The sequence below is a fragment of the Kogia breviceps genome, chromosome 19, assembly GCF_026419965.1.
Source record: "Kogia breviceps isolate mKogBre1 chromosome 19, mKogBre1 haplotype 1, whole genome shotgun sequence".
In the NCBI taxonomy this organism is placed as follows: Eukaryota; Metazoa; Chordata; class Mammalia; order Artiodactyla; family Physeteridae; genus Kogia; species Kogia breviceps.
In genome coordinates this window covers 22,944,651-22,970,759 of record NC_081328.1, presented here as the reverse complement: position 1 = coordinate 22,970,759, position 26,109 = coordinate 22,944,651, and the positions used below count along the sequence as shown (strand labels likewise).

The 26,109-nt window shown below is 37.3% G+C and overlaps 2 protein-coding genes across 8 annotated transcripts in view; one reads left to right on the top strand and one right to left on the bottom strand.

Moving 5' to 3' along the window:
- RPS6KB1 (ribosomal protein S6 kinase B1) overlaps window positions 1-18,235 on the top strand; it is a 44,652-nt gene extending 26,417 nt beyond the window's left edge. For 2 of the 5 annotated variants that reach the window (XM_059047729.2, XM_059047732.2), the window contains exons 10-15: window positions 291-398; window positions 697-759; window positions 951-1,028; window positions 3,875-3,982; window positions 7,251-7,363; window positions 8,289-9,064. In XM_059047729.2, the coding sequence (XP_058903712.1) occupies window positions 291-398; window positions 697-759; window positions 951-1,028; window positions 3,875-3,982; window positions 7,251-7,363; window positions 8,289-8,526 (708 nt within the window). In that variant the 3' untranslated portion in view covers window positions 8,527-9,064. Of the gene's footprint in view, window positions 1-290; window positions 399-696; window positions 760-950; window positions 1,029-3,874; window positions 3,983-7,250; window positions 7,364-8,288; window positions 9,065-9,316; window positions 9,913-16,226 lie in introns of those variants that run through there. The other 3 variants (XR_010838260.1, XR_010838261.1, XM_059047733.2) reach the window with 3 other exon arrangements.
- Window positions 13,733-25,891, bottom strand: RNFT1 (ring finger protein, transmembrane 1). Of its 3 annotated transcripts, none has more exons than XM_059047755.2 (9): window positions 25,329-25,619; window positions 23,608-24,062; window positions 23,333-23,409; window positions 22,107-22,207; window positions 19,748-19,901; window positions 18,982-19,140; window positions 18,250-18,315; window positions 15,571-15,672; window positions 13,733-14,914 (listed from the first exon to the last, which is right to left on the bottom strand). In XM_059047755.2, exons 2-9 carry the CDS (start codon window positions 24,005-24,007, stop codon window positions 14,780-14,782), a joined length of 1,194 nt encoding a protein of 397 aa, XP_058903738.1. In that variant the 5' UTR covers window positions 24,008-24,062; window positions 25,329-25,619; the 3' UTR covers window positions 13,733-14,779. The 3 variants fall into 3 exon arrangements, with proteins under 3 accessions (XP_058903738.1, XP_058903739.1, XP_066877756.1); XM_059047756.2 differs by lacking the exon at window positions 25,329-25,619 and adding an exon at window positions 25,760-25,891 and having other exon boundaries at window positions 14,023-14,914; XM_067021655.1 differs by having other exon boundaries at window positions 14,023-14,914; window positions 24,677-25,456.
- Between the last annotated feature and the right edge of the window lie 218 nt (window positions 25,892-26,109).

Sequence of the window (26,109 nt, the reverse complement as noted above, 5' to 3'; positions counted from 1 at the left end):
AGGTAAAACAGATACTGCCCTTATTTTATAAATGGAGAAAGTGAAGCATAAAAGCAAATGGCTCACTCATTATCACACCACGTTAATGGTGGCAACCCAGTTCCTTCCAGGACCTTGCTATTTTTTCTGTGCCGTTGCTCAAAAACTACAGGTCTTTAGCAGTCATCCCATATCACAACATACATTTCTGATCTCTATGTGTAACTGACTAATTCAGGAAATGGATAATTCTGTTATTTAAAATTTGATTTTTTTCTATGCTAATTTTTCTCACTCTCTTCTACTCTTAGCCCCCGTTCACTGGGGAGAATAGAAAGAAAACAATTGACAAAATCCTCAAATGTAAACTCAATTTGCCTCCCTACCTCACACAAGAAGCCAGAGATCTGCTTAAAAAGGTAGGGTTCTGAAACAGGCACTCACATGAACTTCAACTACTAGGATTTAAATAGATAGAACTGAATATACATTTTGACTACAGAATCATACACAGGTGTTGACAAAAAAGCCTACAGTTTTTGCAGGCAAAGGACAAACTTGTTTGTTTAAAGATTTTCTTTTTATTCCCAAACAATATTTAGAAGTAATTAATAAATCATACATTTGCAAGGCAAAATAGACATGCAAATTCTATAAAGAAAAATAATCAGTTTGACTAGGTAAGGTTCATCAGTGTGTTTCTTTTCCTCCCTAAAGCTGCTGAAAAGAAATGCTGCTTCTCGTCTTGGAGCTGGTCCTGGGGACGCTGGAGAAGTTCAGGTCGGGATTGGCATATTTGATGGTTTGTGGGGAAGATGATGCTATTTTATGTATTTGTGAAGGTTATAGGTAGTTGCTTATAAGTATAGCTTATTTTGTGATTGGTAACTTCTAATAGGCTGATTAGTCAGTCCAGTGAAGTCTGTTCCCCTTAACCTTTCTTCCTGCTCTTTTGTTTTGTTCTTCCCCAGGCTCATCCATTCTTCAGACATATTAACTGGGAAGAACTGCTGGCTCGGAAGGTAGAGCCCCCCTTTAAACCTCTTTTGGTATGTATTCATGAAAGCATATAATCTGAGGGAACTGGCACTTTTTTACAATAAGAAAATATCAGACCATTCAGAAACATTTATATTTATTAATAGTTTGAAAACTTTGGTCTATCCTCTCTTCAGAATCTTTATTCTGTGCTGTTGTTTTTTAAAATTAATTAATTAATTTGGTTGCACTGGGTCTTAGTTGCGGCAGGCGTCTCCTTAGTTGTGGCATGCGAACTCTTAGTTGCGGCATGCATGTGGGATCTAGTTCCCTGACCAGGGATCGAACCCAGGTCCCCTGCATTGGGAGTGCAGAGTCCAACCCACTGTGCCACCAGGGAAGTCCCTCTGCAGTCTTTTCAGGAACTACTGCCAGCAGCAATTGATGGCTATATTAACTAGTTTAAAGTTGGTTGCCTAAGATGATTAAATATCTCAAGTACTTAGGACTTTTGTGGTTTTTTGCTTTGTTTTGTTTTGCTTAACCCAACCCTAGTTTGAATTTGCTTTTCTATAACAAAGTATCACAAACTAGGTGGCTTAAACAGAAATTTATTATGTCACAGTTCTAGAGGCTAGAAGTTCGGGATCAAGGTGTTGGTAGGGTTGGATACTTCTGAAGGCTTGTGAGAGACTGTTTCATGCCTCTCCCCTAACTTTTGGTGGTTTGCTGGCAATCTTTGGCATTCCTTGGCTTGTAGGCACATCATCCTATCTCTGCCTTCATGTTCATGTGGCATTCTCCTTGTGTGTAGATCTGTGTCCATATTTTCCCTTTTTTGTAAGGACACCAGTCATATTGGGTTAGGATCCCTCCCTACTCCATTATGACCTTATCTTAACTAATTACATCTGTAATGGCTTTCATTCCAAATAAGGTCACATTCTGAGGTACTGGGGGTTAGAACTTCATTATATTGGAGGGACATAGTTCAAACCATAACAATATGCTTATGAGTAAATGAGTTAGCGTATTAGTTCTTGTCTTTTTCCCATCTCAAAATTTGAGAAAAGATAGTTTCTTTTTCTATTTCTTGAGATGATGGTGGAGGAGAAGGAATAGGATAATGATGATTATTTGGTCCTGGAGCACAAGGTGACTTGCTTTAAAATTTCAACATACATAACTGTAAGGATAATTAACCCTCATATACCAACTATCCAGCTTCAAAAATTATTAAGTCATCTTATTTAAACATAAACATAACCACCTGCTATCATCACAACTAAAAAGCTGACAGTTTCCCCAATTGTTTCTTTTTTTTCCTGTTGGTTTGTTTCAATAAGGATTCAGTCAAGACCTATATAGTTTGGTTACTATGTCTCTTAGGTCTCTCCATCTATAGATATCCTCTCTCAATTCCTCCTTTGAGGACTTATTGGAGAAACTGGACCATTTGTCCTGTAGGGTTCCTTGCATTTTGATTTTGCTGATTTTAACCCCATGTTGTCCTCAGCCATGTTCATCTGTTCCTTGTATTTCTGGAAACTGGTAGTTTAGATTTAGTTTAGATCTGATTCAGATTAAACTTTTGGTACTATATATTTTGATCAGAAGATATAATGTGTACTCACATTTTTAAAAAAATGTTAGTCATCATTGATTATTGCCTATATCAGTGGTTCTCAGCCAGGGTTGATTTGGCAATGTCAGAGACAAGTTGTCACAACTTAGGGAGGAGTGCTACTGGTACTTAGGGGATAGAGGCCAGAAATGCTGCTAAACATCCTATAATGCACAGGACAACATCGTACAACAACAATCATCAGGCCCAAGATGTCAATAGAGCTAAGGTTGAGAATCTATAGCCTAGTTCCAAAATTTCATTAGGGGTTTGCAAAATTGTCTTACTCTAATACTGTTATTCATTCTTTATTTATTAGGTGGAATTGTTCTGTAAAAAGATGCTCTTGTATCAGTTGTTTGGTTACCTGAGGTGCAGTTTATACAGGAAAGGCAGGATAAATGTTTCTTTCCCAGTTTGCAAAATAATGAATTAGTTCCCTAACATCTTCCAAAATTGGCCAATGAATTGTGTGATTTTTTTTTTTAGTATAATTATGAACTCATGCTGTTTAACATATTTATGTTTCAATTCATTGCAGTTATTTTTATTGATGTTCAGTTTTTCCCATCTTTAGACACTGGGTGTTTCTTTGTGTAGGTTCTTGAGTTCTTTTTTTGGGGCCGTGCAGCATGCAGGATCTTAGTTTCCCGACTGGGGATGGAACCTGTGCCCCCTGCACGGGAAGTGGAAGCACGGAGTCGTAACTGGACTGCCAGGGAAGTCCCGGTTGCTGGGTTCTTTTGACACAACCACATGGTTTGATGTTGCACCAGAGAGAAGAAATTAAAGAAACAGATCTGGTGGTTAGATCTGGGTGATAATATTCCTCCACAAGAAAATATACTCATACAGAGTAGAATATTACTCTTGCTCCTTGAGAAATTTAAAGGAATGAAATAAGGTATGGGAAGAAACTTCAACTAGAGCATATTATGTGCTTTGTGTTTAAACTCTGCTTCAAGTTTATTACAAATTTGCCAACTGCACAAATTGTCTCTAAAAAGGATTTTACCAGTGGGCTAGCCACACTGAAGCTTTGTGAGAAGTGAAGATATTCAGATTTTTAATAGGAATGATAACTGTGTTCTAAAGATGTAGTTTGACCTTTGATACTTTCCACCTGTATTTATTTTTCAATCTGTGCCTGTAAGGCTATTTTGCTACTTTATTACAGTCAAACCCTGAGAAAAGAGGTCTATCTAGAGCCTTCTCTAATGTATGTAATGCATTTGATTGATATGTATAATGTAGTCTGTTCACCATTTTCTAATCATTTTGTTTTTTATAAAGCAATCTGAAGAGGATGTGAGTCAGTTTGATTCAAAGTTTACACGTCAGACACCTGTTGACAGCCCAGATGACTCAACTCTCAGTGAAAGTGCCAACCAGGTCTTTCTGGTAAGTGAAAGAATTTCGAATGTAGCCATGGGAAATTTAAGTATGAGGAAGGGCCCTTTTCAGCAAGAAATGCCCTTTTTAATAAGAAAATTTCAGTTTGCTTGCTTTATAGTTCATGTAGATAACCTGAGGTGCTTTTTTTTTTTTTAAGTTATCCCCTTATAACTTGTTCATAAGTTAGAAAATTCATTCTCATAATCCAGCATTCCATTTTAGCAATCAGAGTCAGAGTATATGATTCCTTTTTTTGAATAGCCCGCTGACTTAAAATGTTTGGCTCAGCATCTTAACTGAAATCCACACAGTCATAGCAGTAGGAGAAGAGCTCATAGTAACTATTTTATTCCTGAAACAGCTAAAGATTTTTGTCTGTAGGGGATTTTTAACCTGTTGATTGTGAATATTTGACATCAAAATATATTGGTTCATATGTGATTGTAAGCAAATTAATCCTAAGGAGGAGGTATCTGTATTGATTTATACCTTGTCTCCTCAGATAGAGAGACAAAATTTTAGATTTTGATTAACAGAAATGATAGGTTTATATCTGATGACCATCATTGCATATTATTTGCCTAGTGCTTATTTTATTACTATAATTACATGTCATGTGAATAATCTACCCGATTTTATATCATTTGTTTCCTTTGTCATTTGTCATTATCCTTTGTCATTTCTTTTTGGATTATCCCTAGGGAGAATAGAATATGGAGAAAGTAATCATTTGGAAGTTTTTTGTTTTTAAAAATTTTTTTTGCGGTACGCGGGCCTCCCACTGCTGTGGCCTCTCCCAGTGTGGAGCACAGGCTCCGGACGTGCAGGCTCAGCGGCCATGGCTCATGGGCCCAGTCGCTCCGCGGCATATGGGATCTTCCCGGACTGGGGCACAAACCCGCGTCCCCTGCATCGGCAGGCAGACTCTCAAGCAGTGCGCCACCAGGGAAGCCCATTCAAACTTTTTAAAAAAAATAATGCTCTCAGTATAACACACCACAGTAGTGTTGTATCTTTGGGGCTGGAGGGTCAGTTCTAAAGTTAGCATGGAGGGCTTCCCTGGTGGCGCAGTGGTTGAGAGTCTTCCTGCCGATGCAGGGGACACGGGTTTGTGCCCCGGTCTGGGAAGATCCCACATGCCACGGAGCGGCTGGGCCCATGAGCCATGGCCGCTGAGCCTGCGCGTCCGGATCCTGTGCTCCGCAACGGGAGAGGCCACAACAGTGAGAGGCCCGCGTACCGCAAAAAAATAAATAAATAAATAAATAAAATAAAGTTAGCATGGAATACAAAAATTGTGTATGGGCAAAATAACACGTAAGTCACCATAGTACAGTATGCTTTTGAGTAAACAACATTGAATGGTAATAATTCTATAAATGTATGATTATATGGTGATATAAAAATATACATGCAAAATATAATTTTATAGCATTTTAATTACATAAGAGGGAAAGATGAATGCATGTTGTTAAATTATGTCAGCACAATGCAAAGTTATTGTATCCCCCTTAGTACAATCTCTTATCAGTTAGGGAAGTAGGTATGATTCATTTTAATTGTGTCATTGCTTTCTTTTTTTCTCTCATGATGTGGAATTTTGGTTTCTACTGATGTGGAATTTATACCTTTGATTTAACATACAGACCTTTTCTTCAACTGGGCATTATAGAGTTTTAGCTAGTTTGACAATTGTTTTCCCCCATAAAATAAAAGTCTAGAAACACCTTACTACAAAGAAATCCAAAGTTGTGGTGGCAAAAGTTATGTATCTAAGCTTTCATTCCAGTTAAAGTACTGCTGATCTTTTTATTTGTTTATTTATTTCTGGCTGTGTTGGGTCTTAGTTGTGGCACGCAGTATCTTTGTTGAGGCATGCAGGATCTTTCATTGTGGCACGCAGGCTCTTTGTTGTGTCATGCAGGCTTTTCTCTAGCTGTGGCGTGCGGGTTTTCTCTTCTCTAGTCGTGGTGCACGGGTTCCAGGGCATGTGGGCTCTGTAGTTGTGGCGCGTGGGTTCCAGAGTGCAAGGGCTCTGTAGTTTGTGGCACGCAGGCTCTCTAGTTGAGGCGCACAAGCTCAGTAGTTATGGTACGCAGGCTTAGTTGCCCAAAAGCATGTGGGATCTTAGTTCCCTGACCAGGGGTTGAACCCTCATCCCCTGCATTGGAAGGCAGATTCTTTACCACTGGACCACCAGGGAAATCCGTGTTGAGCTTTTCTTAATTACTTAAATTGCTAACTAATGAATACAAGAACAATTCATTTGTTAGGTTGTAGCCAGAATTCTGTACACAAAGTTTATCTGTTTTAAAATTAATTTAAAATAGTAACAGCCCACTTATCTGGAGATTGTGGCTGTAGTAACTTCAGTTCAATTAATGTTTCAATTCCTATTAGAATTCAAGGAAATTCAAAGATGATTAAGGCACAGTCTGGTCCTCTTGGTAGTTACAGCTTTAACCCACAAGGACATGCGGGGAAATGGCCTTCGTAGTCCACATGTAGCTGTCACGACAGAGCATATGCTCTACAGAATTGCACCTTACCCTTCAGGACTTCACCCAGAGCCTTATTGAGTCTTTTTATTATAACTCAAATGCCTACTCATAAGTGACAAGAATAATAAATAGAAGGGAAGATAGGTATAGGATTAACTGTTACAGGGATGAACATGAACAGCAAGATAAATGATAGCTGGTAGCCTAATAGCAAGGTCCAAGAAAGAACTAAAGCTAACAAAACTGCATTACTGTCTGTTAAAATTAGGTTTTCACAATGCTGACCCTTGTTCATCAGGAAAATCTGAATCTGTCTATTCATTGGTATAAAACCAGAAAGATCACATGTGCCAAGTTAGAGAATTCTATTCTTACTTTGGCCTAATAATGAGAAACTGTTTGGGGGTGATAATCTTAGTTGCTTATATGCATGTGGCTAGAAACACTAGAATTTTCTTTGCATTTATCTTTGTATTTAACATCTTAATGTAGAGCCTACATTTTCCTGTTTTGTTCTACTCCTTTCAGTAGAGTGAAATTTTGTTTGCTGGCATATGGGGCTCAATAGAATTCTGCTCTCTGGAGGTCTGTGCCTCAAGAAATGACTGGAAAGAAGGTAATGGGTGTGAAATGAGATTGAGGAGACTGGATAGTATCCACATTGGTGATTTTAGGTGTACATCATTGTCTTGGTATGTCAGAGATTGAACCACCACATTTTCTGATGTACATGACAAAATCCTATTCTGTAGTCCACTGTTACTGTCTTTCAGGGTTTTACATATGTGGCTCCATCTGTACTTGAAAGCGTGAAAGAAAAGTTTTCCTTTGAACCAAAAATCCGGTCACCTCGAAGATTTATTGGCAGCCCACGAACACCTGTCAGGTATTCAGACTTTGTTATTCTTTTTTTAACCTGGAAGAGCATTGCTTAAGAAATTTATGCCAAGTTACATAAATGGAAGATCTGTCATTCTCTTTGACATAAGCACAGCACTACACCTTCTGATATTGCAAGTGACTAGTCTGTGACTAATCAATGATAATATGCTATATAGTTTACCTCCCCTCCTGAAAATAAGCCATTGCACTGGAAAGTGTACTCTTTAACCATTCATTCAACATTTATTGTATACCAGGGGTTGTGCTCCATTCTGGGGACACATGATTAAGACAGGAATTTTCCTTGTCCTGATGAAGCTTACAATTTAGTGAGAGAGAGTGAAAATAAACAAAGAAGGAAATAAAATATGTAAACACAAGTAGTGCCAAGTGCTATGTGAAAAAAAAATATAGTGGTACTAGAATGCAAAAAATAACAAGGGGACTCCTATTCATGGAGAAAGAGCTAGCCATACAAAATACAGAAATACAAGGATGTTACGGGTAGAAGAACAGCTCATGCAAAAGCCCTAAGGGAGGAAAAAAACTTGGCCTTTTTCTTGGAAACGAAAGGCAGGTCAACATTCCTGAAGTGTGGTGAGCGAGGAAGTGAATGGCAAAGGTTTGGAGAAATATTTTAAATGCAATGAGCAGATGTTTTAAGTGGGGGAGAAAAATGATTTTTTTTTTAAAGTAAGTATCATTGACGGTTTTATGAGGGCAAGTAGAGAGGTGAAGAGACCAGTTAGGAAACTAGCAATTAGTCTAGGGGAGAAATGGCTCAACTTCTGCTTTTGTGCTATTCCACACAAAAATGAAATTAAATGAAAAAAAAAAAGTCACATTACCCTACTCCCTTTAAATGTAAGGGAAATGTTCCTTGTTGAGATAGTACTTGAGACGAATCATAGCTCTTCCTTGTCTTAAAGCCCTGTCAAATTTTCTCCTGGGGATTTCTGGGGAAGAGGTGCTTCAGCCAGCACGGCAAATCCTCAGGCGCCTGTGGAATACCCAATGGAAACAAGTGGAATAGAGCAGATGGATGTGACGACGAGTGGGGAAGCTTCAGCACCACTTCCAATACGACAGCCGAACTCCGGGCCATACAAAAAACAAGCTTTTCCCATGATCTCCAAACGACCAGAACACCTGCGTATGAATCTATGACAGAGCAATGCTTTTAATGAATTTAAGGCAAAAAAGGTGGGGAGGGGATGTGTGAGCATCCCACAGGGTGAAACAAGAAGACTCAGAATGACAGTCTCGAAGAGTCAGTGTCATTACATAGAACACATTGGACAGAGGAAAAATAAACATGGATTTTTAAAAATCAATCAATGGTGCAAAAAAACTTAAGTGAAAATAGTACTGCGGAACTCTTATGCACATCAATTAATTGATTCCTAGCAACATCGTCTCAACCTATCAAGGATTTCATGTTGATGGCTCGAAACTGACAGTATTAAGGGTAGGATGTTGCTTCTGAATCACTGTTGAGTTCTGATTGTGTCGAAGAAGGGTTATCCTTTCATTAGGCAAAGTATGAGTTTGCCTGTAATACTTGCAACTAAGGACAAATTAGCATGCAAGCTTGGTCAAACTTTCCAGCAACATGGAATCAAAGACGAAAGAAACTTAACAATTGATGTTTTACGTGCAAACAACCTGAATCTTTTTTTATATAAATATATATTTTTCAAATAGATTTTTGATTCAGCTCATTATGGAAAACATCCCAAACTTTAAAATGCGAAATTATTGGTGTGAAGAAAGCCAGACAACTTCTGTTTCTTCTCTTGGTGAAATAATAAAAATGCAAATGAATCATTGTTAACCACAGCTGTGGCTCGTTTGAGGGATTGGGGTGGACTTGGGGTTTATTTTCAGTAACCCAGCTGCAATACCTGTCTGTAATACTAGAAAAAAAAAAAATCTATTTAATCATTTCTACTTGCAGTACTGTTATGTGCTAAGCTTAACTGGAAGCCTTGGAATGGGCATAAGTTGTATGTCCTACATTTCATCCTTATCCTGGGCCTGCATTGCACTGGAAAAATATCGCCACCTTATACCAGTATTTGGTTCAAGACGTCAAATGTGTTCAGCCTATGGCTGAAGAAGGACAGAAGAGAGGATAAAATGCATATCGAGGGCGGCAAAGTGAGAGAGAGAGGAGGGAGATCCAGGGGAAGAGGGTGTTGCCACGATCCACCCTCTATGTCTAATCTCTTTACAGCAAATTGGTAAGGTTTTAAGTTTTACTTCTTTTTACTGTTTTTGGTGTCTGCCTTCCTTACATTTTTTTCCCTCAACGGTTTTAAAAGGAAAAACGGTATTTTTTTTTCCCTATATTGGGGCTACATTTTTTGATTGTAAAAGTATTTGATGGCCTTTTGATGAATGTCTTCCACAGTGAATAAGAAAACTCAGTGGCTTAATTTAGGAAACATGTTAACAAGACACTATGTTTTTGAAAATTGTAACAAAGTCTACATAAGTGATTTACAGGTACAAAGAATAAAAAATAAAGGTAACTTTACCTTTCTTAAATACTTCCTGCCTTAAAGAGAGCGTTTCCATGACTTTTAGCTGGTGAAAGGGTTTAATATCTGCAGAGCTTTATAAAAATATTATTTCAGTGCATACTGGTATAATAGATGATCATGCAGTTGCAGTTGAGTCTTACCACCTCTTTTTGTTTGTCTTTTATAATGTCTTCAGTCTGAGTGTGCAAAGTCAATTTGTAATATTTTGCAACCCTATGATTTTTTTTTAAATAGATGCTGCTTGCTATGTTCTCCAAACCTTTTTGAGCCATAGGATCCAAGCCATAAAATTATTTATGCATGTTGAATTCAGTCAGAAAAAAGCTTTGGTTATTTAAATGGCGGTTCGAGTGAGATAAGATGAAATCCTATGACATTAAGCAAAAAAGAACCATGAAAAATGATTGGAAATATACCTTTTCAGTTGTGGCAATAAATGAAACAATTGATAACAGCTCATCTTTGGACAGAAAGCCTTTTTTTTTTTTTTTAAATCACTCCTTCTAGACCTCCTCTTCCCTTATTGCAGCAGTCTACTGAGAACTTTATAACTGTAGCTAATAAATTAGAAACTAAATAATGGTAAGGGCAGAAATTGTACTTTAAGTGCAGGTCTTTGTTCTCTGACAGTTTATGATGTCTGAAAAACAGAACCCAAAAAGCTATGGTGATTTGTACAGGCTTCATTTCAGACTGTAAATGGCTTGTACTACTTTGATATTTGTTTTCAAATGTGTTTACTAACTATAGTGTTTACTGCCTGACCAAATTCCAGTGAAAGTTTTACACCAAAATATTCCTCCTCAATCCTATTTGCTAGTAACATTTGCACTGTGATTGGCTGGCTATAACCACCCCATAGTTAAACCAGTTTCATAATTAGTACTGCCAGCAATAGTGGCAAACACTGTAACTTTCTGCATAAAAAGTATTAATTGCACACCTACCATCCACACAAATAAGTTTTTTAAACTTAACATTCAGTGAAGTTAATTTTCTATACTGTGGCAAGTTTATTGAGAAATTGTTTCATAAATGGATATTCCTACTATGACTGTGAAAACATGTCAAGTGCCACTTGAGTGTCACAGACAGAAAGCACACACCTATGCAATATGGCTTACCCTATATTTATTTGTAAAAACCCAAGCATAGTTTAAAAATATATGTCAATAATACTAGTCTTGAGTTTCTAAGAAGGTTCTTTATGATTATTCCAGGTAAGTGTATAAAGAGATTGTGTTTTTCTTTCATCACTTGATTATTTTCTTTAAAATCAGCTATTATAGGATATTTTTTTATTTTATACATGCTGTTTTTTTATTAAAATATAATCATTGAGAACTGAAGTTTACTAATTTTGATTTTATAAGGTTTGTAGCATTACAGAATAAACAGATTTATAAACCAGCTGTGATTAACAATGTAAAGTATTAATTATTGAACTTGAACCAGATTTTTAGGAAAACTTATTTCTTTTTCCCCTTTATGGTCTTAACTAATTTGAATCCTTCAAGAAGGATTCTTACATACTATTTTTTGAAATAGAAGGTAATTGGCGGGGAAGAATGCATGTATGATACTCCATAAATTCAACATTCTTTAAGAAATAAATGCTTATAAATAAGCTGCATCTTCAATAGTATTAATATCCCAAGCCTTGGATTTTATATTTAATATAGGACCTAACTATTTTGGTTACTTAGTCATATGGTTCCTAGCTTATAAGGGCTAGATCTAAGATTATTCTTATGAGAAATGTTTGATTTATGCAGAATGGATTTTGAGGCTGTGGAAATGGATAATTCCTCAAATAAAAACATCAGTGTCCAAACATCTGCCTTTTTTCATAGGAGTAGACACTAGCAAGCTGGACAAAATAACCATAAAGTATTTGTTCCACCATGACCTATGGTCTGTTGCTTATTGATACAAAATTCTTCGTGTGTGATTCTTAATTTACCACTATAGCACAAGTATTATCAGTGGATTATCTAAAGTAACATTTGAAAGATGGGTTCATCTGTGTTTGCTCTTTAAACTATTATTTTTTTTTCCTACCCCAAGTTGGCTTTGCATCTACCAGAGTAAATTCTTCAGCTGCCTTATTAGGAGTGCTTTGAGGGTAACACCTTTTCTGCTTTTCATCTTGTGTTTAGTTTACTGTATTAAGTATTTGATTTCAGATTGAATGAATGTAAATAGAAATTAAATGCAAATTTGAAAGAACATAAAATAGAAGTGATTTTTTAAAAATTATTATTGTCCTAAGATAGGAAGAAATAACTATCAGGTACACATGTGGTTTCAATAATTTTTCCCATTAACATGCCAGATGTGTTCAGATTCTCGTATTTAATAAACTGTTTATATATGTGAAGAATGACAGTCATAAAACTGTTTTTGTGGAGAAACTGAAGCCATTTAAATTTATAACAAGTTTTAGTACTGATTTTATATTAGGTGTTAAACATCTGTGATTTCCAAGTTCTGTCAAATAGTAGAATTGAATTGGTTGCTTAAAAAAAAGTTCATGTGAAAAGTTATGTGAAAGCCAGCTTCACATAAAAACAATGGAAGACTTTCTTGTGCTAACATACAACAGTTTTTCCAGCCACATTTGTCAACTACATTACCTGACGTGTATGAACCAGATAACACAGTGGACAAATCTGTTTTTAACTAATGTCTCAATATATCTACTGTAAGATGGGTGTTTTGTGTAAACCACCTCTTATTTATGAGGTAATTCTATCATACTTGCCAAGATGGTTTCTCTACAAAAGTTCTCAAACGTACTTTTTTATAAAACATCATAGTGACTCTTGATGTTGATAAAACAGTCTTTTAGAGGATGTGATCTGAATTCACAGAGTAAATGGGGTTTGAATCCCTATTCCTGTTTTTGAGATGAAGGAATAAAAATAGAGAAATGCTTCTATTTCATCAATGTTACTAGTGAATGGCGAAGCTCTCCTGTTACATTTCCCTCCTTTTAAATTCATATGTGAACTGCTTTCTTGTTAAAAAAAACCAAAAAACAAAAAACCCCACTGTCCACCAGGGACTTTTTTTGTTACTCAGTCATATTAAGAAACAAAGCTATCCATATGGCCATAGGGTAAGTAAGTGTGGTAAGTAGGTATTGTATTAGGGCTGAAGTAACCCATGTGGTTAAGATGTTATTCTTATGTTTTTATCAAGAAGTCAGCATATCCTTCACACCCAAATTCTGATCTCAAATTGTCTTTCTCACTCATCCCCTGCTGTATACCTAAATAACAACTATCAGCTTCACCACAGAGTTAGGAAGGTGATTTAAGGCCAAGTAAGCTTGTTTTTCAGTATTTGCAGTGGTTCTCAAAGTACGTAACATATCCTGAATGAACAGAAACAGTTGCACTTATAATCTAGCAATATTTACCTGGGGAGAAAAGTTACAGGCTAATGTTCTTTTGACAGTTTGGGTGGCCATACATGAAAAGTGGTTTAACCTGTATCTGGTTGGTCACTATCCTTATTAATCCAGGTTGGTTTAATCTTCGTCTTATCAGCCCTGCAAATTTGTTTTCTACCTCTACCTCTACCTCATAACTTCTACTTCCCACCACTATCTTTTTCTTGTGTGCAAACTGATAGATGGTAAAAGAGAAAATGGGTAGAGGCCTTGCATCTAAATGTAGATAATAACCAGTCCTTTGGATTTCTGGTATAGATCCATCCCCCCTTAGAGGTTTCATAGTGGGAGAGAAAGTGCCTCATTCTCTTTCCACCACCCTGCACAAATACCTGTAGGCAAACAAACCACACTCTCCAAAGCTTTTGTTGGCCTGAGTGCAAGCTTTAATCTCCCAAGTAATGGTGATTCAAGCATGAGATTCCAAAACTCCTCTGGAGAAGACTAGTTACATTGGGAAATCCTTTTTTTTCTTTCTTTTTTTTTTGGCCACGCACCATGTGGGAACCTAGTTCGCTGACCAGGGCTCAAACCCACGCCCCCTGCATTGGAAGTGCGGAGTCTTAACCACTGGACCACCGGGAAGTCCCGAGGAATTCTTTTCTAAGTATTTGAGTTGGTCTTGTCACTCTATTCAAATCATCAGTGAAGCCAGCTGTTTGTAATCCATGTGAATTATTTTAATAATTCAAGAAAGTCCATGGCACTTTCCAAAAAGCAAGATCATGAACATTAAAGCTGATGGCAGGATTGTATGTATGAAGTCCACAAAGAAAAGGAATTTAAATCATCTGTTCTCAATGACTGCTAATCACACTACAAAGAATAATACAATATTAAAATATTTCATCCTCAGTAAATCTTCCTTAGAAAAATCTGATTGTACAGGTAGAATATAGCATTTAGAGCTTTCATTTAAAAATACAAATTTAATGAAAAATTTTAGAATTTTTAGAATGGGAATTATAAAAGTCAATGTTAAAGAAAATTCTTTCAGGTTATGTGTATCTTAAAATATTATGAAAAATATTCTTTATTCTGAAAACAGTGTCAGGAAAGAATACCTGAATTCCTCTAAAACCACTAGTTCTAGTTATCCGATTGTCATTTTGGTAACATTAACAAGAAAACACATTTACAATTTAACACTGCAATCATTTGTCAAATAATTAGGATAGAATAAATGTTGCATATGCATTATGTTGAACATTACTTATATATTTTTTTAAATATAGGGTTCTTTCATTTAATCTTTTGATAAGCTGGACTACACACTTGTCTTATTATAATATTCTAAAACCATTTGGAAACATTTTCCTTAACTTCCAGCCCTGAAAATCCATTCTAATGTCTTTACCAATAGTCACTGTAACCAAATAAAATTAGTGTTTTGTGGCCTTAATATTAAGTTTAGAACTTAATATATTTGAAGGTGTGATGAAGTGGCTCCGTCTTGCCATTTGTTTATATGGTCTGAAATCACAGTTCTGCACAGCGGACATGTTTTCTCTCTGTTAAACCATAAGGTAATGCACTCTTCACAAAATATATGCTGTAAGGGAATTAAGAACTAGATTTTATAGTTGATAACATTTCAATTTTAAATTCATCACATTGCAGAGAATCATACTCTAGAGCTGAAAGGGAATTTGAAGAACACTAATCCCTTTATTTTACAAGTGAGAAAACAAAGTATAACATTCAATAACACAGCGGTATTTGTGGTAGAGGCACAAGTATTATTCTGACTTGTACTATCCATTTAACCACTTTTAATAAAATACAAGCTATCCTCAGGTGATAACTTTAAGATCAAGTGTAATGACTAACAGCTTAATAAAGTCTTTGAGGGTTACTGAAATAAAGTACAGGAAAGGGCCTTATACAATCCAGTAACAAATGCTGGTATTATGCTAAAAGACTAGTATTCAATTATTAAAAAGTCTGTTTTCCAGTCACTTTGGTATCCAGTCTGTCATTTGAATTTTTTTTTCCCCTTTATACACTCCTCTACATAAAAATCATTAGAACTAAGGGACAAGATTTAGCTAACCTACCAAACCCCTAATCACAAGTAAGAAATTAGTAGTATGTGCCCTGAATGCTACTTTCTGCTGAATATTGTATATTTCCCTGTAAGTAACATAAATGTGACTTTTGCAGGTCACAGAGAAGTGCTGTATTGAGGTTGCTTAAAAATATAGTTACCTGACAGATGAGAAGAATTGGCTTTTGAAATTCAGCTTGACATATTGAACAAATATCATCCACACCTGAACACTGTCTCTTGCTGGCAGCCACTCCGTAACTCTATAAAGATAAGAAGTTATGTTCCTACAAATTTCTTTTCTGTTCCTTAAATACACAGATGGTACTGTATTTCTCAAATCTCCAAGGAACTAGGCATTTGAAAACTCTCCCAAAGGATATAAACATTTCAGAGCTGAACTATGTATGCAGAATGATGCCTGGATGGATCACATCAAGGTTAACTCACTATGTAATACATAATAGGATATTGGAAGATTGTTAGATTCACTGGATTCCCAAGTAATGACAGTGCTTCAAATTCAAATGGCTTAAGAGACTAAGCGATCTGAAATGTAACACAGCATTATGCAATCTATATTCATGTACTATGTGACCCAGTACTGCCAAATTGAGCCCACTTATTACCTATGACACTTTTCAAAAAAGTCAATCCAGAGCTTGGCTGGCTGAATGTAACTCATGTAGAGACTACTTTAAAAATAGGTTTCTGTGCTCCACACTGGAGATTGATTCAGTAACCCAGGAATCTCTTTTTTTTTTTTTGCGGTATGCGGACCTTTCACTGTTGTGGCCTCTCCCGTTGCTGAGCACAGGCTCCGGACGCGCAGGCTCAGCGGCCATGGCTCACGGGCCCAGCCGCTCTGTGGCATGTGGGATCTTCCCGGACCAGGGCACAAACCCGTGTCCCCTGCATCGGCAGGCGGGCTCTCAACCACTGCGCCACCAGGGAAGACCCAGGAATCTAATTCTTGAAAGCTCTCCACATGAGTTCAATGTGAAGGAGGTTTGGGGACCACTGAACAGTGTCCTGCCACTAAATCTAAAAATAATTTTAATTTTCATCCTTACTTATCACAAAAGTCGGAGCATTTAGTACTAGGAAAGGATGGTAAAATTTTACAGAACTGTAATTGCAAAATGTCACGTGGGTAGAGTTATACTGTCAAACTGAATAATAACACAAATCTTTGAATTTCCTTAAGTTCTAAAAAAAAGTTTCTGATCTCTTTAAGATCTTAATAACTTCCTTACCAAATTCAGTAGAATTTAGTCATTAACTAGATGTGACAAAATGTTACAAATGAGATCAGCTTTCTGTAGAGATGATGTGGAAAAGGTGGCTAAGGAAAAGAAAGAACACCCAAGTTTCAGTCATGGTAATGAGAGCAAAAGCATAATTTGACTCAGCAACCTGAAGCTGTGACCTAAACTTCTTGTTATCGAGGGTTAAAATCAAACTAAGACTCAAAGGATAAAAACGTTGAAAATTAAGATTTTTTTTGAGATTGGTCATGTTAAAGATTCCAGAAACAAATTGAGATACTGATATGGATGACCTTGGTGCCAATTTCCCTTCAATAAATGTCATTTAGCAGAGTACACTGCAGATATGTATGCTGACAAGCTTTTAAAATAGCACTCTTGTCTGGCACTTTGCAGACTCCCTTCAGGTGAAGACATCCTGATGATGACTGCCATTTTCAGGGCAACATTAAGGAACATGAGAATCCCAGGAATAAAACAGAGTGGACTGTGATAGTCTCTTTATACTTCACAGAGAAAGAATATCAAAAGTATTTCAGCTCAAGCTTTACTAGATTAATTGCTACAGCAAAGTGGCCGATACATAATCAACTGAATAAACTCAAAAGCTGAAGTCTCAATTTTATTGTATCTTATCTAAAGAAAGAAGTCTGAATAGGATGCAGCAAAACTTAATACATTACTGTCTTCAGGAAAGGGTGCCCTGGCCAGTTAGTTTACTCCACTTTGTTGGTATAATCCTGTTTTTTTTTTAAAAAAAACATATATTAGATTGGCATTCTTGTACGTCAGATTCCCCTGAGTCCTGACCACATAATTGTTAAGTACCTAATGGACTGCAAAACTGAGAATCAAACTCTGAAATCTGGTGATCACACTTCCATACTGAGAACTTCTGAGGCTACTAAATAGCAAATGAGCTATTGATCATTTGGGCTAAGACACCCTTTTTCTGCAGTTTGTTACATCAGTAGAATAACATAATAAAGTTACAATTGACATTGGAGTCTCAATTTATTGTTAAAATTGCTTTGTTATTGTTAAATTTACTGTTATTGTCATGAACTTATTTGTGCATACAGAACTGAGTATTGGGGAAATTTTTCCAGTAAGAAAATTTCAAGGGACGTGATTTTTGGTAATGAGCTTTCTTCATATACACAATAAATTATAGTATAAGCACTTTCACAGAAGCTGAATAGGAGTTAATGAAAATACACAAAGCTACTATTTGTGGATTAAAAAAAGGAAGAGAAACAAAAGTTCATAAGATTTTTTAAGGGGATGTTTATAAACCCTTAAGAATGTCAAGTGATTTGAAAGGGCAAGAGGCAAACTCATATAAGTACTTCATCAACTATCAGGTGGTTGGTTGTCAATGTGCAAGTTAAAAAACTTATCACAGAAACAAAACCTCTATATCATCACAGCCCCAAGTACCAAAGTACAAGAAGTTTTTCTAAAAAAACCATGTAATTATGAAATCTGCATTTGTAAAACTGCTGAACTAAAACATTTTTATAATGAAGAAAGAAAGATTAAAAGTATTTTTTCTGATTAAAAAATACTTACTGGTCGTGTAAAAAATATTTGCAAAACCCGTCTGAAAGTTCTCAGATGTCCATAAAAGTCCAGAAGCTGAAAGAGAAAATAATTCATTTATTCAAAGAGCCTTATCTGCTAAACTCAGAGATCAAAGCTAATATCAAATACTGATATTAATTTTATGCTCATTGCATATCACAACTAATCATTTCATTCTAAATATATTTAAAGTCCAGTTATGGAGTATTTTACTCAATGTATCAGTTTCAGCCAACTCTTACCCCAAATGAGGTACATCTGAATGCCTTGAGTTACAATTTGGTCAAGACAAATATAAACTTAACTAAATCAAAGGCAAGGCAATTTTATCTGGTTCACATGTCCGTAACCTATTTAACGTTTCATGAAGTGATTAAGTTGAGGGGAACAGGCATAGAGGGAACAGGACAAGATAATCCACTAGTTTGAGAATTATGTGTATGACAGCTTACTGTAGGGGATGGGTATGTTCTATTCTACTGTCCCCCTCCACCTTAGCTAATCCATGCTTAGAGGTCCATTCCCCCAATAAAATCTGAGAACCACTGGATTAAGATACCTATTTTCATTTCTCCATTTCTAAGTAGAATAGAATCTGCCATTACTTCAAACTAGTGATATGAAGACAAACTATAAAATATATAAAGAGAAAAGCAGTCATACGTAGAATATGTAAACAGTATTACATGTCATTATAAATGATAAGATTATGTTACCTACTTTTAGTATGAGGTAGAGTAAAGCCAGCAATATCCCAAGACTCCATCTAGTTACATTACCAAACTCCCCATAGCTTATAAGGTAATGAAACCAAACTGGTACAGGGACAAAAGTTCGGTAATACTGACATAATTCTTCTAAAACCATATACCAATAACCCTAAAAAGAAAGAAAAAAGAAAACAAATAGAGCCACCCAAGGTACTCACATGCACAATGCAAATACTTCATATTGGGCTGAGAACATCATGGGTATATGGCACAATAACACAACTATAAAATTAATCATGATGATAATGGTTATGACTGACAACCTCAACTTGGTTCTTTAGTCACTGAGTGGTCTGTTTTCAAAGAATCTAAAGAGTGACAGTGAAAATGTTTTACGTATAATAAAACATTTTGCTGATTATAAAAATTTAAAGTTTTCATTGAATATGAAAAAACACTGAATAACTGCCTAAGTCAGTTATCAATTATCAATAACGCCCTGGAGGAAAACAGAAGTATAAATGTATATTTTCCCATATATGATGTGGGGACTCATTTTTAGATTATTCCAAAGCAAATATAATTGATTTTATTGGAACAGATTAATATTTAGGTTCAAGTCTTTTACCAAATAGCTGCCAGTCTGAGATAATATAGATAATTAAAATAAGGTTATTGAGCAAACTGAAAAATTATAGAAGGAATCATTTAAGCAAAGACTAAATAGCATTAATATGGTCTGCTAACATCTTTCCAATAAAACATTACTTTCTTACCTTGGATTTAAAAGGCATGATGAAAGAAGGCATCAATAAAATAAGGCATTTTAAGCCCATGAAGAGGAATTTCAGAATGAAGTCTGTAATTCCAACAATCCAAAGTACGTCCCAGAAGCTCGAATAGTCCAAAGTAGGATTTAAAAAAATTAAGCTACCAAGAGAAAAACATCAAAACTTACCAGAGCAACATAAAAAGATAAAAGTGTCAATGGGGGTTCTAAATTTGCTACCAAATATTTTACTTTAATTTGATGTGTAAACAATAAAAGTTTGGCAAGATGCTAGAGTTCATGTAAATAGAATGGAAAATCATTTTGCTTATTTTAAAGAGACTTTTTAGGGACTTCCCTGGTGGCACAGTGGTTAAGAATCTGCCTGCCAACACAGGTGACACGGGTTCAAGCCTTGGTCTGGGAAGGTCCCACATGCTGCAGAGCAGTTAAGCCTGTGCACCACAACTACTGAGCCTGTGCTCTAGAGCCTGCAAGCCACAACTACTGAGCCCGTGTGCCACAACTATGGAAGCCCACGCACCTAGAGCCCATGCTCTGCAACGAGAAGCCACTGCAATGAGAAACCCGCGCACTGCAAGGGAAGAGCAGGCCCCGCTCACCACAACTAGAGAAAGCTCACACGCAGCAAGGAAAACCCAATGCAGCCAAAAATAAATGTATGAGAAAAACTTCTTAAATGTTTGAATTTCAAATCTTCCCTCCATAAAGAACGAGTCTTCCTCACTTGTCATGATTGATATCTTTCTAGCCTATAATCTAAAAAACTCACAAATACTCCATATCTGCCAATCTGTCTTCAACCAACTCATCAGGAGTCTAACCCCTCCTTTCCACTGAACTGTTTTTGTCAAGATTGCCAACTCCCTCCCTCTTGCTAAATTCGAAGGTCACTTTTTCCCCCTCTTCTCTCCTTGAAATATTTTCTTCCTAGACTTCTGACACCACTCTCTTCTTGTTCTCATATGTGACTGATGGTTCCTTTTTTGGTTAAATTTATTTATTTATTCATTTATTATTTTTGGCTGCGTAGGGTCTTCATTGCTGCGTGCAGGCTTTCTCTAGTTGGCGGTGAGTGGGGGCTACTCTTCAGTGCGGTGCGCAGGCTTCTCATTGTGGTGGCTTCTCTTGTTGTGGAGCACGGGCCCTCAGTGCAAGGGCTTCAGTAGTTGCGGCACAGGGGCTCAGCAGTTGTGGCTTGTGGGCTTTAGAGCACAGGCTCAGTAGCTGTGGTGCATGGGCTTAGTTGCTCCGCGGCATGTGGGATCTTCCTGGATGAGGGCTCGAACCCGTGTCCCCTGCATTGGCAGGTGGATTCTTAACCACTGCGCCACCAGGGAAGTCCCTGATGGTTCCTTCTTAAGTCTCCTTTGCTGCTCCTCTTCTGGCTAATTGTGGGCACGTCCCATCCTGGGCCCTCTCCTCTGTCTATACTTTCTTTCCCTGGTTAGTCTTGTCAAGTTCCTTGGTTTTTAAATATCAACCATATGCTGATAATACCAAAATTTACAGCCCTAACCTCTACTCTGAGCTCATGACAAATATCTATAATCACTTTAACAGTTCTACATGGCCTCTCAAACTTAACATGTTCAAAACAAAATTACTGATTTTCCCACAAAACCAGTTCCTTCCCCAGTCTTTCCCAGCCCAGTAAATGGCACCACCATCCAGCCAGTTGCTTGGACTAAAAAAACCCAGTATCACCCTTGATTCTTCCCCCTTACCTACTCACCCAATCCAATCCGAATGGTACTGGCTACACCTACAAACTATATCCCAGATTTGTCCACATCTCTCCAACTCCACTGAAACCAGGACTTCTAATTATCTGATTAAAGCTGAAAATTCAGAACACTTCCATCTGACATGGAAACTTATCAACTACTGTCCTTTAGCAAGTCTTCTTCTAGAGACAAAGATCAAGTGTTCTTATCACACATACACACAAGAAGGTAACTAAGGGAGGTGATGGATATATTAATTAGCTTGATGTGGTAATCATTTCACAATGTATACATATATCAAAACATTATGTATTTTATATAGTTTTTATTTATCAAAAATAAAAAACCAAAAAAGATTACCAACAACAACCTAATGGTATTTAGTAAACTGATTATATAGGTAAAAATTTAAGTATCAAGAATTAAGTATTGAGCACTTACTATGAGGCAAGGCACTGGGTATAAAAATGTGAGTAAGTCACTTTAAGCTCTCAATCTTGGAAGGAGACAGATAGGTAAAAATTGAACTCTTAAGTATGTGCAAGTAAGATATATGCAAAGTGCTATGGAATATACGATTACATAAGAATGTGATTGTGCACTTGGACCTCTAATTACCTGTAATAAAGTGACTGAGAATGAAAGGTGTAATATAAAAGAACAGAAGATCCTGCTAAGAATACCAGTAACCAAGCACACTGAATCTTTGAGCACCTTTCCTGAAAAATAAACAATTTTATAATTTGTTACTTTGAATTATGCCAGAATTTTAAATATCATTAAGCTATTTTAATGACTAATTAACTTAGAACATTTTAATAGATTAATTTATCTTAAAAATATAGAATATTTGTTAAATTGTACATCATCACATTCTATTTTATATACGTTTAATGAAGAAAACAACACAGACTTAAACAGATTTTTAAAATACAAGTTTCCTCATTGTGTAACAACATTACTTATGTTTCAAAGCCAAATCTTCTACAGACTGACATAAAGGACCTACGTAAATAAAAACTTTACTTCTGCAGCTTCCTATTGTTGCCTTCCCAACAAAACACTTTTAAACACTGCATTTATGTTACCAGGGTTTATAGATATAATTTTTAAAATTCTCAATTCAATAAGAATTTAATAAAATGTTTTTAATCTCAGTTTTATAATTGTTTTAATTACTAGTTTAATTAAAAATTTTACTAGTTTTAAACCATGAATTAAACTTTTATGGTTTGATAGGTTCTAATTACGAATTTTCAGGTCAAAACGTATGATCCTTTACACAGATATAACCCTTTAAAGTTGCTTGAAGGTGAAATTTTATAAACTAATCCTGTTTTCCCAATAATTTACATGAATAGGAATCTTATAATTTCTTATGGAAAAACTTCTTGGGTTTAGTTTTCTTTAAATAAGAGAAACCTAAGTAAATAGTTCAATACCCATTTATTCAGTGTACGTTTTATTTAACTATTTTAAATCTTATAGTACAACAGCTGAAGTTTTCAATGATGATTATATTACTTAGTATGGTCAAACTAAAAACGTAACACTTGACAAATCAGATCAAATAGTGTGTTCTAAACCTTTTAATCCTTCTGTCTAGTTTTTCTTTATCAGGAACCCAATATACAAAGAAAATAAGGTGAATCAATTCAGTATTAGGACAGATCATTTATTCCAGGTCATTTAGATAACATTTAATATATCATGGATGGTACATTATGTCTATTTAAATTTATCAAATAAACTATCTTATCTTTATTCCTATTTCTCTCAAAAATGAGTATATAATTCTACAGGGAGAAACATTTAATGATTTTTTAGTTGCTGGTTATACTTACTCTTAGAAAAACCTGATTTACAATGCTTTTGTTTGCATATATAAAAGTTGTAAGCAGCCCAATTCCAAGAGAAATTCCTGTTAGAAAATAAGGTCCAGTTAATTGAAAGGAAAAAAAAAAAGACTAACACGACATGAATTTAAAGGAAGCATATACAATTTTAAAAACTAACAAAATAAGAAACTGAAATACATAGGTTAAAGTAGATTACCAATAAAGAAAGAAAATTAGCTGCATATAGTAATGAAACAGCTCAATGTTTTATCATACCCTACCTGTTATATGCTGCATAACAAGTTTGACACCCAGAATCAAAATATATGGAAGACTTTTTTGCAACCACTTGAAGAGATGTCGGAATTCTGAGAAGGAGCTACTACCATGATCTCCAGACTCTGTCTCGGTATCGTCAGTCTGCCTTGCTTCACTGTGGGAGTGACTCCGTAAGCGACTGTGTACACATCCATGGGTACAGCTGTGGACACCTGACCTTGTATTTCTGGAGCTTGGATTTTCAGCACATTCTTTAGGCATGGAGTTTATCTGACTATGAACATCTCCAGAATAAAGACAGGAAGCTCCTGTCAGTCTTGTTTGGACACACTGGGAGGCTGAGGCATCCTCACTGCCTGCAGCTCCGGAAGGGCTGTGCAGTTGGCTACAGTTGGCTTGCATGACCCCTGAATACTTTTTCTGTGATCCAGATTTCTTTGCTTCAGGACTCTGTCTCCTAAAAATCAAAGCGCAAGAAAATATGCTAAGTGAACAGTTAAGTACAGGCAATATATTGCTCACTAGGAATAATTTATTCACTAAAGGAGAGGCTGATAGTCACAGTACATGAATTATTTCCAGGTTCGCTATTGCTTATTAGTAGACTCCTCCATCTTCTCCCTTTATGCGAAGGCTCTGCTGCCCTAGGCAAACTATCCTTTAGGGAACATCTGCTACCGAGAAAGTTTAGCTTCAGATGCCTCCAATTCTCTAGTGACAGAAGGAACTGGCAAAATAGTCAAAGTATGGATGCTTAGCAGATGTTAATGAATACTAGCACTCAATCAGACTAGAACACTGAAGTACATTTACTTTGTTCAACTGGAGCAGTTTCATCTCTGATGTAGATTCTACATCTAATAAGAGTATTTTTTTAATGTGTGGAAAGGTTAGGAAGAAAACAGCATCAAATCTTAACTCCTCATTAAGTATCATCATAGTAACAAACATTTCGTTTAGGTGACCTACAAATTTCGTTTTATGCTGAAACAGCTTTCCCAAAGCTAATAAAGTTTCTAATAATTAATACCAACTGTCCTGTCCCCCCCCCCAGGGATGTTATCTAAATACCTTTAAAATAGGAAGACTTGGGGAGTCACCATGTAATTGCTAAGTGATTCTTTATTCTGAATAAGGATAATTACGTAGTCTGCACATTAAAAATGCCACCTTGGAGGGGAGGGGTGTCGGGAAAGAGAACACTGGCACGGAAGGATCCCTAAATGACGAGTGTGGGTAGCCGTCGAGGATCCAGCTGACGAAACGCAGAGCCTTTCTGCCGTTTCTGTAGGAGGAAGCCGGGGTTAACGTCAGGGCATGTTCCATAGCATTCTATTTCATTCCTAGGTTTGGAATTTTTTTTTTTTTTTTTTCAGTTACTGTTGGGTGGTTTGGTTTTTAGTGCCATTCACTAGAGGCTTTCACTGATGCTCCAACGCCACGACTGCTATTTATTTCCTCCAACCTCTGAAGACCGAAGCTGGACGGGAGAATTTCAGCGTCTTTTTCCACAAATTAAAAACACAGAACCCTCCCGCTTTCCTCCAAGTACAAGCAAGAAAGGGGAGAAAAAGGGAAGAAAAGTAAACGCAAAGGGCTCTTCCGGAATCTCCAGGACAGATTTTTCCTCCCACGTTCGACCTTCGAGTGCCTCAGTTATTCTCCCCAGAGCCCATTTCGCCGCGGCCCCTCGCCTCCGTCGCCCGCTTCCCCCAGGCCTGACCTCTCATGACGATGAGCGCACCGAGTCCGGGGCAGCGACTGCAGAAACAGCGCGAGATGCCGACTCGAGGCCTTCAGTCAAGGCCATCACCTTCAGACCCACCGCCAACAGCTCCCGCCCAGCTCGGCGGCGGCGGCGGCGGCGCGCGCGCTCCCGGACGTCCTCACGCGCGCGCGCCCTAACCCCGCGCGATGCGCCGAGGGACTGGCGGCGACGACGGGGCGGGGCAGAGGCCGCCTGGGGGTGTTGGCTGCGAAGAGGCGGCTGCGGCCGAGAAGCGCCAGGAGGCGTCTGCGTTAAACAATAAGCGAATGTGCGTAGGTTTGTGTAACCCGCCCCACGCCGGTTAGAGGTCTGGACGTTTTGAGGTTAAAAATGTCTTAGCCTCCAGAACCTCCCCTCGAGGAAGGAGCGTGCTTTTGGGTGCTCACCTGGTCCTGCCCCCAGCTCGCCTGGCTTCTGGAGGCTGCCCAGCGCTTTGGTCTCGCTTGGCTCGCGTCTCCCGGGGCCTGAGTTGGAAGAGCCACGTTGGCGAGGGGTCGGAGCGCCTCTGAGAGAGCTGGGCGGGGCGGGAGCGTCTGGTGTCGGCTAGCTCAGCTGACCCAGTTGTGGCTGGGCGGTGAAGTTTGAACTGAACTGGGTTTTCGTTACAATCCTAACATTGCACTGCGAGAACAAGGCCCTGCCGAAACCTGAGGAGATCAGAATCCGGAGAGAAGTGGGGGACGGTTTGGGAGGTGGGGGTGGTGGTGGAAGTAGAAGTTAGAGTTCAAAAAACTAG